This window comes from Aquarana catesbeiana, linkage group LG07 (genome assembly GCF_042186555.1).
Source record: "Aquarana catesbeiana isolate 2022-GZ linkage group LG07, ASM4218655v1, whole genome shotgun sequence".
Lineage (NCBI taxonomy): Eukaryota > Metazoa > Chordata > Amphibia > Anura > Ranidae > Aquarana > Aquarana catesbeiana.
The window spans coordinates 137,678,423-137,692,364 of NC_133330.1; the positions used below are offsets into that span (position 1 = coordinate 137,678,423).

The 13,942-nt window shown below is 43.9% G+C and overlaps 1 protein-coding gene across 6 annotated transcripts in view; it reads right to left on the reverse strand.

The window, feature by feature from the left end:
* IFT56 (intraflagellar transport 56) overlaps positions 1-13,942 on the reverse strand; it is a 1,103,321-nt gene that overhangs the window by 172,645 nt on the left and 916,734 nt on the right. For 4 of the 6 annotated variants that reach the window (XR_012235287.1, XM_073592704.1, XM_073592706.1 and 1 more), the window contains one exon: positions 10,402-10,485. The exons of the other annotated variants lie outside the window; for them this stretch is intronic. Coding sequence is in view for 3 of the 4 variants with exons in the window: in XM_073592704.1 (XP_073448805.1) it covers positions 10,402-10,485 (84 nt within the window). In the remaining variant the exon portion in view is untranslated. The remainder of the gene's footprint in view (positions 1-10,401; positions 10,486-13,942) is intronic. 6 annotated transcript variants of the gene reach the window in all.

Here is a 13,942-nt window from a genome sequence, read left to right on the forward strand (position 1 = left end):
AGGATTACCGCACAAGAAGAGCTGCCATCCACATCCAATGTTGTACACAGACCAGTAACCAGATTTCAGCCTGGGTCTTCATCTACTGAAGAAGGAGAGGAGATGGAGATAAGCTGGTTGTGGCCATCTGAAGTATCAGAATCTGAAGTGGACCTTTCATTTCAAGCAGGGGGAGAGGATGGTGGAATCCTTAGACCGGAGGCTCCTGAATTTATACCCAAAAGTAGATCAAGAGAAGACCTAGAGGAGTCTCAAGATTCTCTACCAGAAACAGATTTAGGAGATCTAAGTGCTGATTCTGGGTCACAAGAAAAAGATGGAGTTGAGGAACATGCCAACCTTCCTGAAACGCCAAAAGCGCAGAGGACCAAAAGAGTTATTCGTTCCCCAAAGAGACTAATTTATGAGACATTGGGTGAGTGCTCTGAAGGAACTCAATTCACTGCCAGGAGGAATCCTGAAAGGCCTGATATCCTTGCTAATTACTCAGAAAAACAAAACCCCATCTCACCCATTGACACAACTGTACACGACATCAAGGTGTCGGCTGTGAATGTACAGGATAGCTCCCCATCATGTGAAAATTGGTGGGAAGCTCCCCTGTTGGTTTTATGTAACCGCATAGAAACAAAAATGTGTAACAGAAACAAAATCTTACATCTCTTTGGGGACGAAAGAGTCCAAGCAGGGGGAGTGTGTAGCAGTCACATTTTTGCTTAATGATTTAATGTTATGTTATGGCTTAGTCTTTGGTGTCATCTAGCGACCAAAATTGTGGACTTGATTTTATTTTTCTTTCTGGTTAATGTGAGAAGATGATAGGAAGTGACTATTTTGTTTACATTTCCACATTAACTCGACCTACCCACAATGCCTATGACCTCCCATGAGCACCAAGAGAACTGAACTGCATTGTGGGAAGGCTATAAAAGGACTTGGCGCGGCCATCTTGGCTCTCTTGGAAATGCATGGCCAGCCTGGAAGGATCTGTGTGAGGTCTCCAGCGAAGCGCGGCCTACCTCCACAGAAAAGCGGTCCGATCAACGATCCTGTGACACATCAGTGAGCTGCACTGACAGTGAGGCAAGACTGGGAAGGAGTCAGAGAAGCTGTCGGAGCCATCTGAGAGTCCCGGAGCATCTTGTTGTGCGGAGCAGAGCAGCAGAGCAGTATCGGCCAGCCGGGAACAGGACCCTGCGCACCGGAGCAGAATTTTCATACTTTACAGACCTGGTTGGGTGAGAGGGCTGCTGCCCAAAAGTTTTCTTGAAGCACTCTTACACACCTGTCAGCATAATACAGAGTTGCTGGGACCTTTAGTCCCACAGAGGAGAAACAAAGAATTATACTGAGATCAAAATAGGCCTCAAGCCTGAAGCTCATTGCAACTCTGGTACTGTGTTATTGGTATCAGAGGTAGTTGCAGTACTGCTGCACCGCAACATTAATTCAATATTCAGCTTCCTTTGATTGGGAGTTGTCAACCATTGGATTACAATTCACTTACCCATAGCTAGCAGAAGAAAGAAGAAAAGAAGGACTGTCTCATAAAACACAAGGCTATGTGTTTCATCGCCCTTTAAAGTTACTATACGTTATTAAATTAGCATTCGCTTTCTCTATAAATTACAAAGCATGCAAAGGGTGGGACAGTGCCCAGAGTGAAATCTTTCCACGCTGCCATTTATCTTATTCCATTGACACATTGTTAGTAGGTTAATTTAAAACACTTTACATTTGTGCAATACCTTTGTGAGTTAAATCTGTTGGCTGTCACACTACATTGGTTTGACAGCACAACTGTTGTAACCTTTACTTTAAAGCAAATACAGTAAAACATAATTCTTATTTAAGTATTTCTGTGTGGAGTGTTGTTTCCTTTGTATTATTGCTTCGTTTGTTACAATATGATTTTTTTTTTTTTTTTATTAATCAGACTTGATACATGGGACATAACATTACACAATAGTGGTTGGTCATAGAGATATTGTCAGTTTTTGGCTTGAGTAGATTTCTCAAACAAATGCTGTTTTATACAATGGGGGTAGATATCATTGTTGGATTCAATTGACAGTTCAATTAACAGGCTATTGTCTCTATAGCTAAAGTAAACAAGTAAAACATGTACTTTTCTGAAGTTCTTTCAGCTCTCAAACTGAAAGAATGACTTAGATTACTGTCAGGTGATTAGACAATGGTATGTAGATACCATTTTTGTATTCAACTGACAGTTTGCAATAGTCCATTGTTTCTACAGCTACAGTAAACAGGCACGTTTTCTGTTTGGTAACTATGGTAAACAGCCTAGCACATAAAAAGGGGATTCAGGCATAAGCGAGGGAGACACACACAGACACACACACAATCATGCTGAAACATCAGAAGCCGCCACTCATGATACAAGAACACTGCCTGGTGTCCAGGAAGCATCGTTGCCAATGGAGATCACGAACATACAGTAACAGAAGATAAGTAACTTTTAAGTGTATTTGTACTGATATAGACTATAGGCTGTTCATTTGATAGGCATGTTGCTTGTTATAGATATCTGTCAGTCTTGTATTGTATTCCTAAGATTGTAATAGTTTTGTATGTACAGCATCTTTGTATAGTAAAAAGCACATTTACACACTGCAGAAATCTCAGCTTCCTTGCTTATACCACAGAGTAACCTTGCTAGATAGATGCAAGAAAAACATTTGGGGGCTCGTCTGGGGTCTGTGCTATAAACATTTGGGGGCTCGTGCCGCGGTCTGTGCTATAGGTTAACTGAAGCAGACCTGTTTTTTTCTGTAGTGTGTTGTGTAGCTTGTGCTGGATAAAATGCTGCATAAGCTGTTTAGGAAAAGCAAGGCTGCAGAGGGTTCAGGTGGCCAGAAGGAAGTGTGCAGCTTACCTATCTGGGCCAGAGACAATGAGTGGGAGCCTCTTGCTAAAGAATTTGTGAATTATGCTTCTCCCTTGAAGTTGACTTGGGGTGATAAAGTCTCAGATTATTTTGTAGATTTTAGCCTTAAGGGGTTGGATTTAAGTAAAAAAGAGAAGAGGACAGTGTCCACAGTGGGCTGGTATTTCCTTAATGCTATTTACACTGAATCACAGAAAAGGGAGAAGGCAGAGGCAGAAGTTAAGGTATTAAAAGACCAGATAGCAGTTGCTTCAGAGTGTGTACGTTCACTGCTAGTCGGGCTGGTGATTTGCAAGAGCGGTGTGCAGCCCTCATGACCAAATCAATTAATGCCTTAAGGAAAAGGAAGGCCGTAAACCTGTTAGTATAGCCAGGGTACGAGCCATTGTCACATCCCAAAATTGGGATTGTGAGGATGTGCTCTCCTCAAATGATAGTGAAGATGAGGAGATAGAGTTTAATATTTCGCAAGATGATCTGCTAGTGCAAAAGAAAAAGTATGCCAAACCTCTCATTACTAAGCATAGGAAATGGCAATATGATAAAGAGGATATGGCAGATGGGGAGGTGCATTATCGCAACCCCAGAGATGTTGAATTTGAAGAAGTACGGGAGTTTACACAAATTGAACTCCATGAGCTGGCAAAACAATACAAACAAAGGTCTGGGGAACCCCTAGTGAGGTGGCTCTTACGCTTATGGGATGAAGGGGCGGACAGTGTTGTTTTGTCAGGTAAGGAAGCAGTGACTATGGGAGTGTTAACCCATGATCCACAATTGCGTCAGGCAGTGCGAAAAGCCCGAGAGTTTAGCGTGAATTTTTCACTGTTATGCCCCGTACACACGGTCGGATTTTCCGACGGAAAATGTGTGATAGGACCTTGTTGTCGGAAATTCCGACTGTGTGTGGGCTCCATCACACATTTTCCATCGGATTTTCCGACACACAAAGTTTGAGAGCAGGATATAAAATTTTCCGACAACAAAATCCGTTGTCGGAAATTCCGATCGTGTGTACACAAATCCGACGGACAAAGTGCCACGCATGCTCAGAATAAATAAAGAGATGAAAGCTATTGGCCACTGCCCCGCTTATAGTCCCGACGTACGTGTTTTACGTCACCGCGTTTAGCACGATCGGATTTTCCGACAACTTTGTGTGACCGTGTGTATGCAAGACAAGTTTGAGCCAACATCCGTCGGAAAAAATCCTAGGATTTTGTTGTCGGAATGTCCGAACAAAGTCCGACCGTGTGTACGGGGCATTAGACCTTGTGAGAGATGGAATAGTCAGAGTATACGCTAGTCCTACTGACCTGGAAAATACCTATTCCTGGAGATCAATAGGAGAGGGTATTTCCAGGTTACGTGAGATGGGTTGTATAACCGGATTAAATATATTTCCAGAATGGATGGGTCCAGATATGGAACCCTTTACGTCTGCTCTGCGCTCTAAGCTGAAGAAGTCTGCGCCAATTAATCTCAGGGCTCCATTATTGTCCTTGTTGGGAGGCCTGGGATTAAACAGCAAGATTCAGGAAGCCACAACCCTTTTAAGCCAGTTGGGGGAGCTAGAGGAGACTAAAACAAAACCTGTCAGGGCAGTAGATAAGGTCAAGGCCAGACAGGAAGAATACAAGCAGAAAAGAACAGAGAAGAAAGGGAATAGGGTTAAGAAGACAGGAGGTGAAGAGAAAACCAGGCTAGTTATTACTAGGAAAGAAATGTGGGTGGACCTATTAAAGGCAGGAGTACCTAAAGATGAGATAGATGGGATTTCTACTGCAGAAATGCTGAAGAGGTGGAAACATTTAGTAGGGAAAACTGTCAGGGTTAGAAACACTACTCCTAGTGAAGATAACACCAGCCTGGACTTAGAGAAAACAGAACAGACCCCTCCTGTTAGCCCCAAACCAATTCCCAAAACTGAACATGAACCCAAACCCAAATCCCTTTATCCTGGGGAGGAATTACAGAGAATCAGAAAAGGGGATTGGGAGGTTCCTTATCCTTTATGAAGGGAAGGTGAGTCTCCTGTAATAGCCGTGAGGACAGTGACAGCAGGAGACCGACGCCCATATGCATCTGTCACTGTATGGTGGGGGAAGTCATCTTCTCCTACACATGTAATGGCTTTAGTTGATAGCAGAGCCGAAGTTACACTTTTGCAAGGAAATCCTTCCCATCACAAAGGAGAAATGATTTATGTAGAAGGTTTGGGAGGGCAAACTACACCAGCAGTTAGGATACGGGTGAAATTGGCTATTGGCAAGGGATCAGGATTTATGACAAATGTTTTGGTATCAGAGTTACCCGAAAATATTCTTGGGATGGATGTACTTCAAGGTCAGTCAATTCAGACTGAAAGAGGTACATTCACATTCGGGTATCCTGATAAAGCGTATCTGGTTAGGGCGGTGAAGGCTGTGGTCAGAGGTCATGCGAAATGGACCCCTGTCTACATTCCTCCACCAGAGAAGCCATTCTGTCTCAAGCAGTACAGACTTCCTGGAGGTCACAAAGAAATTGGGGAGACTATTCAAGAACTGTTGAGAGTAGGGATCCTTAGACCTGCTGTAAGTCCTTTCTCGTCTCTGGTGTTCCCAGTAAAAAAAACCTGATGGGACATATAGAATGACTGTGGATTACAGAGGTCTAAACAAAGTGGCACCTCCATTGAAGTCAGCTGTACCAGATATGATCTCAATTGTTGAGAAAATTGCTAAAGATGCAGGAGAATATCATGCTGTGATAGACCTGGCTAATGCTTTCTTTTAGATTTTGATAGACCCAGAGTGTCAAGACCAGTTTGCTATAGTGTGGGACGGCCACCAGTACACTTTCACTGTCCTTCTGCAAGGCTATCTTCATTCTCCAACGATTTGTCATGGACCGATTGCCCGAGATTTAAGTACCCTGAATTTGAAAGTCGCTGTGTTTCACATTATGATCTCTGGGACAAAAGAAGATGTAACTGAAGCACTGCACCTGCTGATAGAGCACTTGGAGAACAGAGGGTGGGCTATCAACAGAGACAAAGTCCAAGGACCTGCCACAGAAGTGAAATTCCTGGGAATGATGTGGACTGGGCCGCAGAGGAAAATTCCAGAGACAGCTGTGCAAACTATCCAGGCGCTGTCGCCCCCTACTACCAAAAAGGAGGCACAGAAGTTCATTGGAGTTGTGGGGTTCTGGAGATCGTTCATCTCACATCTTGGACTGATTCTGAGGCCTATATATAATGTCACCAGAAAAAAGACTGAGTTCTCATGGGGTTCAGAGCAGTGGACTGCATTCCTGGCTGCTAAAGAAGCTATTTTGCAGCATCAGTATTAGGACCTGTGAGACAAGGAGTACCATTTCAGCTGGATGTAGTGGAGCAGAATGGTACCGTATCTGGGAGTCTGTGGCAGCCAAATGAAAAGAAAGGACTGAGAGCAATACCCATTGGATTTTGGTCCAAACAACTGACGGGGCACAGTAGAGATACACGCCCCTAGAGAAGTACCTGTTTGGGGCCTACACAGCACTTCAACATGTAGAGACCATTACAGGAAAGGACACAGTCACCATCCATACTGCATTGCCAATAGCAGGATGGGTGAGAGATAATGGACTGACCACTAGGGCAGCTGTAGCACAGAACCAGACACTGATGAAATGGAAGTGGTACCTTCAAGAAAGAGGGGGTATTGCAGCTGGGGATGTTAGAAACATTTCAAAACAGTTGGCTGGGCTTGTGACTTTTACCAGCACCCGGCCAGAAGAAAAAATTCCTGGGCTGCAGTCATCCCCCATTATAGAGGCTCCTCCCTTTGAGTCTCTGTCAGAAGACATGAAGGAGTCAGCATGGTTCACTGATGGTTCAGCCATAGTCACCTCGTCTGGACGTAAATGGACAGCAGCAGCCTACAACCCAAGTACAGACACAGTCCTGCAGGAGACCGGAATTGGAGGGTCCAGTCAGTATGCAGAGTTGAAAGCTGTGGTGATGACTCTTCAGGAGGATCCTTCTTCCCATGTCACTATCTACACTGACAGCTGGGCGGTTTTTAAAGGACTGACAACTTGGATGCCCAGGTGGAAGTCCAATGAATGGATGATTCATGGAAAGGTGGTGTGGGGAGGCAAGGAAGTCTGGGACTACATCTGGAAGGAAGCTCACTCCCGAACCATAAAAGTGGGGCATGTTGATGCACATGTGCCCCTAGTCCCAGACTTCGAGAACTATAACAGAGTTGCAGATGAAATCGCCAAAGTGAAGGCAGTTGTGCCAATTGATCCTGTCTTGATGAACTTGGCCAACTGGGCCCACAAGCAATCTGGACATTTGGGGCAGAAAACAACATATGAATGGGCACAGCAGAGAGGATTGCCTATATCCATGGACATGATAAAGACTGTAATAGGGAACTGTACAGTGTGTGGAGAAGTGCGACAATGGCCATTGCAAAAGTACTCCACTGGGTCGATTAAGAGGGGTGAGAGGCCTGCAGAGATCTGGCAGATCGATTTCATCGGTCCCCTGCCCCGGGGAAATAATGGACTGAGATATTGTTGCACTGCAGTGGACACCTATTCAGGACTTATGCTTGTTCATCTTTGCAAACGTGCAGATCAAGCCGCTATGCTTCAACTGCTCCAGAAACTTGTCGTTGCTTATGGTTGTCTCAAACAAGTGCAAAGTGATAATGGCTCACACTTCACCGGATCAACAGTACAGCAGTGGGCCAAAGATTCTGGGGTGTACTGGTTGTGCCACATCCCATACCATCCACAGGCAGCTGGTTTGATTGAAAGATACAATGGGCTATTGAAGGACCAGATATGCAAACTTACACCCACACATACACTAAGGGGGTGGGATCGAGTCCTCACACAGGCAGTCATGTTGTTAAATTCTAGGCCAATAGCCAAAAGCACACCATATGAGAGGATGGTAGGGGCTGGGGCACAGATTCGACAGCTGGAGTGCAGAGTTCAGTACCTATGTAAGGTTCCTGAAAGAACAGGGCTTAACAGATACCATGTTACTGCTTCCCATGACATAGAAACCAAGAGTGATGTATCTGAAGCTGAAGCCTATCTAGGAATGAGAGGGAATCTGGCAGGAAGGTTTGAAGTTACATTTGCAGTGACAGATGAGCTTCAAGACAGTGGCTGGGACTCTGACTGGTTAGTGGATACTTCTCAGCAAGAGTGGAAAGTGAGGCTCCATAACAGCAAACCTTCCAAAATAAACAGCAGTGATCTTCTGGGAAATATCAATATATTTCCTCTCCTCCCTATTGATGTTCTTTGGGAGGGTCAGAAGTGGGTACAGGCAGGGGGCAAAGTGTTAGTCAGATATCCAGGCAAGAAGCCACTTAGAGGAGAGATTTTAGCTGAAGGGCCTGGATCTACTGTTTATGTATTATTAGAAGGAACAGATAATCCGCTTTGTTTTCCACTCAACAGGCTGATCCATAGGAAGACCAGAGAAAAGTGGTTACATGATGGAAAGAATGACGGAAGATCGCAAGAGCTGTGGAGAGCAAGGCCTTTGACGTATTACAAGCCTGGACTTGTTTCTAAAGAACTTTAGAATGAACTTTCTAATGAACTTTTTTTAGTTAAAGACTGAAACACCTTCTCAGTGACAGAAATGGGAGGTGTTGCTTTCAAGGAAAATGAATGTTTAAAATGAGTTTTCATAGTAATGAAGTGATTTTCTGTATGGAGTCTGAAAGGAAAAAAAAAATAGGGGGGAATGTGTTGCGTTTGTTACAATATGATTTTTTTTTTTAATCAGACTTGATACATGGGACATAACATTATACAATAGTGGTTGGTCATAGAGATATTGTCAGTTTTTGGCTTGATTAGATTTCTCAAACAAACGCTGTTTTATACAATGGGGGTAGATATCATTGTTGTATTCAATTGAGTGTTCAATTAACAGGCTATTGACTCTATAGCTACAGTAAACAAGTAAGACATTACTTGTTTGGGATTCTTTCAGCTTTCAAACTGAAAGAATGGCTGTTAAATTACTGTCTTGGTTTGAGTAGACAATGGTACATAGATACCATTTTTGTACGTAGATACAGATTTCAACAGTCCATTGTTTCTACAGCTACAGTAAACAGGCATGTTTTCTGTTGTTTGATAACTAAGGCAAACAGCCTGATACATAAAAGGGGTGAATAGGGACACACACACACACACCATCATGCTGTAACATCTGACGCCCCTCATGATAGAAGAATAGTGCCTGATGCTCCAGGAGAATTGTTGCCAATGGAGATCACGAACATACAGTAACAGAAGATAAGTAACCTTTAAGTGTATTTGTACTGTTATAGACCATAGGCTGTTCAGTTTGCTAGGCATTTTGCTTGTTATAGATATCTGTCAGTCTTGTATTGTATTCCTAATATTGTAATAGTTTTGTATGTACAGCATCTTTGTATAGTAAAAGCACAATTTACACACTTCAGAAATCTCAGCTTCCTTGCTTATACCACAGTGCAACCTTGCTAGATAGACGCAAGCAAAACAGGTGGAGGCTGGAGATTAAAGGTAAAGATAAAAAGGTATTATATCGTATATTGTGAAAGTGTCTTTGGGTTTTTACTGCACATTATATTTTACCATAGCTGTGTCAAGGGGACAGAGAGAAACCAAGGGGGTATAGAAGCAGAGTACAGGCCCAATTAAAATACCAGCAGCTCCTTCGGGGGTCAGTGCTACATATGCATGGAAGACATGAGGATGATTGAAAGGTCCACCCCCACCATTCATAGATTGTTCCTAGTGTTACCAGAGAAATCCTAGCATATGCTGGAATAATTATAACTTCCAGATGTCCTGGAATTCCCCAAGAATAGAAACAGTCCATGACCAGGGTATAAGACTTCCTTTCCCTTCGAATATCACTAGGATCACAGGTATGAAAATAATGAGAATTGATGCAAAATATCTTAAAGTGGACCTTCAGTAATTTTTTTCCATCTATTAAATCTTCTGCACTTGGTGTTTTAACTTTGGATAGTAAAACATATTTTTTTCTGTAAATACAGCCCACTTCCTGTTTCTTGTATGGTAAAAAGCTTAGGCTTCTGGCATCATGCACAGCTCTCTCTCACTCTCATGAGTGTTTGCCAGGAAGGTGGGGGGGCGAGTCATGAGAGGGCCAATGAAAGCTGCAGGGCTGCAGAGCTAGAGGAGTGCCTCTATGTAAATCCTGGAAGTGAACAGGCAGCAGCTACAGCTGCCCACAGTTAAAATGGTTGCAGCCAGACTCAGTGGAGGGAGGTTTCTGCAGCATATTTGGCAAGTATAGAATCACAGAATATATAAAATAATATGCAAAGTGGTTGGAGGGAAGCTACAGAATGGCAAAGATGTTTTTATTACAAATTATGTGAGCAGACTGCAGTTCCTCTTTAAGAACTGTCTGTTTTACATTAACGATAGTGCATTTTGCAAGACTTCCAAATAAATTATCTTACCTCCTCAGCCTCTTTGTAGTTTCCATCTGCAGCTTTGGCTTGGGCATAGTTAAAGTTGAAAGTATCATCATTGTAGAAATAACTCTAAGTTTGAAGCAATAAAATTATTAATGTAATACAATACGATTCAGAAAAAAATCTTGTACTATATCTCTTACCCAGAGTAATAAATAATGCATTGGTAAAAATACAGACTTTAGGAAAAATGCAAAAGAACACAAAACACCAGTTGTGCAGAGTGCAAAAGTTTATACATGTCCCCAGTGTGTATAGCGCCCATTCTACGTATTAATTTTTTTTAAACTATATGTTAATAATTGAATAACATGCATTAGTACATGCTGCCTCAAAATGCAGCTAAGTAGGTAGAGTCTAGCTCAGGCTGATTATTATTCTTGCAATGAAACCTCTGTTTACTCTGGGCCACTAAATGTTCTCATGGCATCCCCACATGTATACATTTCTAGTCTAGTCTGTGGTATGAACTTGCTGCTGACAAAATAGAGATTTACAGATCCCAATAGTGTGATAAAGTAAAGGGCATCAAATAACATACATCAATACTTAAACATACAAAATATTCGCTCTCGTATGCATTGGGTTTTGATTAATGAAGAACTAACAGCTAAATTACAAGGCACCGTGACAAAATTTAGGCTGATCTAGGACCCGTAGATTTACTACTGCCTTCCAGGAACTTTTGACCGCTGCCTTGCTGAACTTTGAGCCACTGGTTAGATTGGGACAAATCCCCTATGCGGAGATGTGTAGCGCTCCTCGCTGTCTCTATGCCCTTTCTCCTCCCCTACCATTTCCAACATGACTGCCCACCAGTGCACAAAGCAAGGTCCATAAAGACATGGATGAGTGAGTTTGGGGTGGAGGAACTTGACTGGCCTGCACAGAGTCCTGACCTCAACCCAATAGAACACCTTTGGGATGAATTCGAGTGGAGACTGCAAGCCAGGCCTTCTCGCCCAACATCAGTGCCTGACCTCACAAATGTGCTTCTGAAAGAATGGTGAAACATTCCCATAGACACACTCCCAAACCTTGCGGATAGCCTTCCCAGAAGAGATGAAGCTGTTATAGCTGCAAAGGGTGGGCCAACTCAATATTGAACCCTACGGACTAAGACTGAGATGCCATTAAAGTTCATGTGTGTGTGAAGGCAGGCATCCCAAAACTTTTGACAATATGGTGTATTTATGAGGGGCTACTCTCTTGGATGCATTGCAGCAGGCGGAGTACAGAGAAAATGGTGTCAATTTGCTCCTGTTGTGGGCTTATCACATCTGTGATTAACGACTTTTATTGTGCAAGATTCATATCCTTTTGGTGAATTTCATGACAATGGTGGTATTGTAACACATTGGAATCCAAGATATAACCAGATTTACGACAATGTGAATTTATGTGAGTTGAGTACCTGTGTATTGTACTGTTGAGTATTAGTGTCCAGAAGCTAGTTGTTAGGTACTTTGGACAGGGTATAACCCCCAATCCTCATTAAATTAGTAGGTACGATGCCCGGCGGGTGTGGAGATATGACTCGGTGTACATCTTGCGGCATGTATGTGTTCCTTGATCATCTGATCAAGGGCGAATACTGCTGTGCTAAATGTAAACCCATGGTTTCCCTGGAAGCCCAGGTTCTGAATCTAGGGAAGCAACTGTCAACACTGAGAAGACCCTCCATACTAAAGGAGAGCCGGGAACATACCCGGCAGGTGCCAGCAGGGGCCAGCACAGAGGCGGTGAAGACAAAGAGTTGCAGGCACTATAAACGAGTAAATGGGTGACAGTCGGGAAGGATAGAGGGGGACGTGCCAGGGAGGCCGATCCTGGGCTGGAGCATCCCAAAAAGTACGCTCCACTGAGTGACATTGGTGAAACTGGTCAGGGACCAGCGTTGCTGGAGTTGAGGGACTCTCCTAGCTGCCAGGGGAAGAACTCCTCCAGTGAGAGTGGGGGGGGGGAGCCAGAGGGGACTCAATTCTTAGAAGGACAGAGAGGGCAATCTGTCACAAAGACCCGAAGCGCCAAACTGTATGCTGTCTACTGGACACTCGGGTTCGGGACATCACGAATCTGGTGGACAGATTACTGGGAGGGGCTGGGGAAGACCCGACTGTCATGGTGCACGTTGGCACCAATGACAAAGTCAGAGGCAGATGGAGTGTCCTAAAGAACGATTTTAGGACTTAGGAGCTAAATTGAGGAAAAGGACCTCCAAGGTAGTATTCTCTCTCAGGAATACTACCGGTACATCGAGCCACACCAGAAAGGCAAAGGGAGATTAGGGAAGTGGCTGAGGAGCTGGTGTAGTAAGGAGGGGTTTGGGTTCCTGGAGAACTGGGCCAACTTCTCAGTCAGTCACCAGTTCTATAGAAGAGACAGACTACACCTAAATGAGGAGGGTGCAGATCTGCTTGGAGTGAACATGGCCAAAAAGTTAGAGGGGCTTTTAGAGGTAGAGATAGTCACAATGTGACTCACAATGTGAGTGCTTGCCAAAGCTTATCTGTAAAAATAGATTATTAAGGTAAGGTGAACTAAGACCACAGCTAATGTATTGGATAGAATGCGACCTAGTGTGTATATGTAAGGGAAAAGTCCATAGGTGTGAGAAAGAGAAAGAATAATTGGAAAAAAAAAAAGAGAGGTTTCAAGTGACCAAAGATATGTCGTGAGGATGAAGTTGTGTAAAAAGTAGAATAGTTAGTGAAAAAGAGAGTACCTATTTACCTTGGAAGATTTTGGGAAACCAACATAGAAAGTCCAGAGGTGCAAAATTGTGTTAGCTGATGGTGCAGACTGAAGTGTAACAGAGGGCGTGTAAGGTACTAAATGTCAGCCGCAGACCAATGAGAACCGGCAACGTCACGCAGCGTGAAGAGGGAGGGGTGGCGCCAACACCCGAGCTTATGAACCGGCCCGGCGTTTGGCGCCAAAAATTCCCTCGTGGAGCACGCAGATGGAGACGCATGTCAGCGGCGCAGCGTCACGAATGACGTCACTCGCTGAACATGTGGGCGTGGCGTCGACTCGCAGCGAGCGCATCACCCCGCCCCCTAATGGGGGGTGGAGAGGGAGCCCCGGTGCGAGTCGCAGCTCCCGGGAACAACAATGCAAAGCCCAACCCCATCTAACAGAGCTGTTCCCAATGAGAGAAAAAGAAACGTCAGCAATGAACATATTCCAGAGGGTAGTATTGGGGGCATTAGTGAAAGGTTGACTAAAGCACATAAACCCAAGGTAAGTATAGTAACAAGTCCTATTTGCAATCTCGGAACACCCAATAAGAGGACAGTATGTGACCGGTCTAAACTACGTGGCATTTTCACCAATGCCAGGAGCCTGGTGGACAAGTTGAGTGAACTAGAGATACAGGTGAACGAGGAGGAATTAGATTTTGTGGGAATTTCAGAGACCTGGTTTAACAGCTCTCATGATTGGCTGGCAACCATTCAAGGGTATTCCCTTTATCGCAGGGATAGAGAGGGTAAAAAAGGGGGAGGGGTATGCCTATATATCAAGA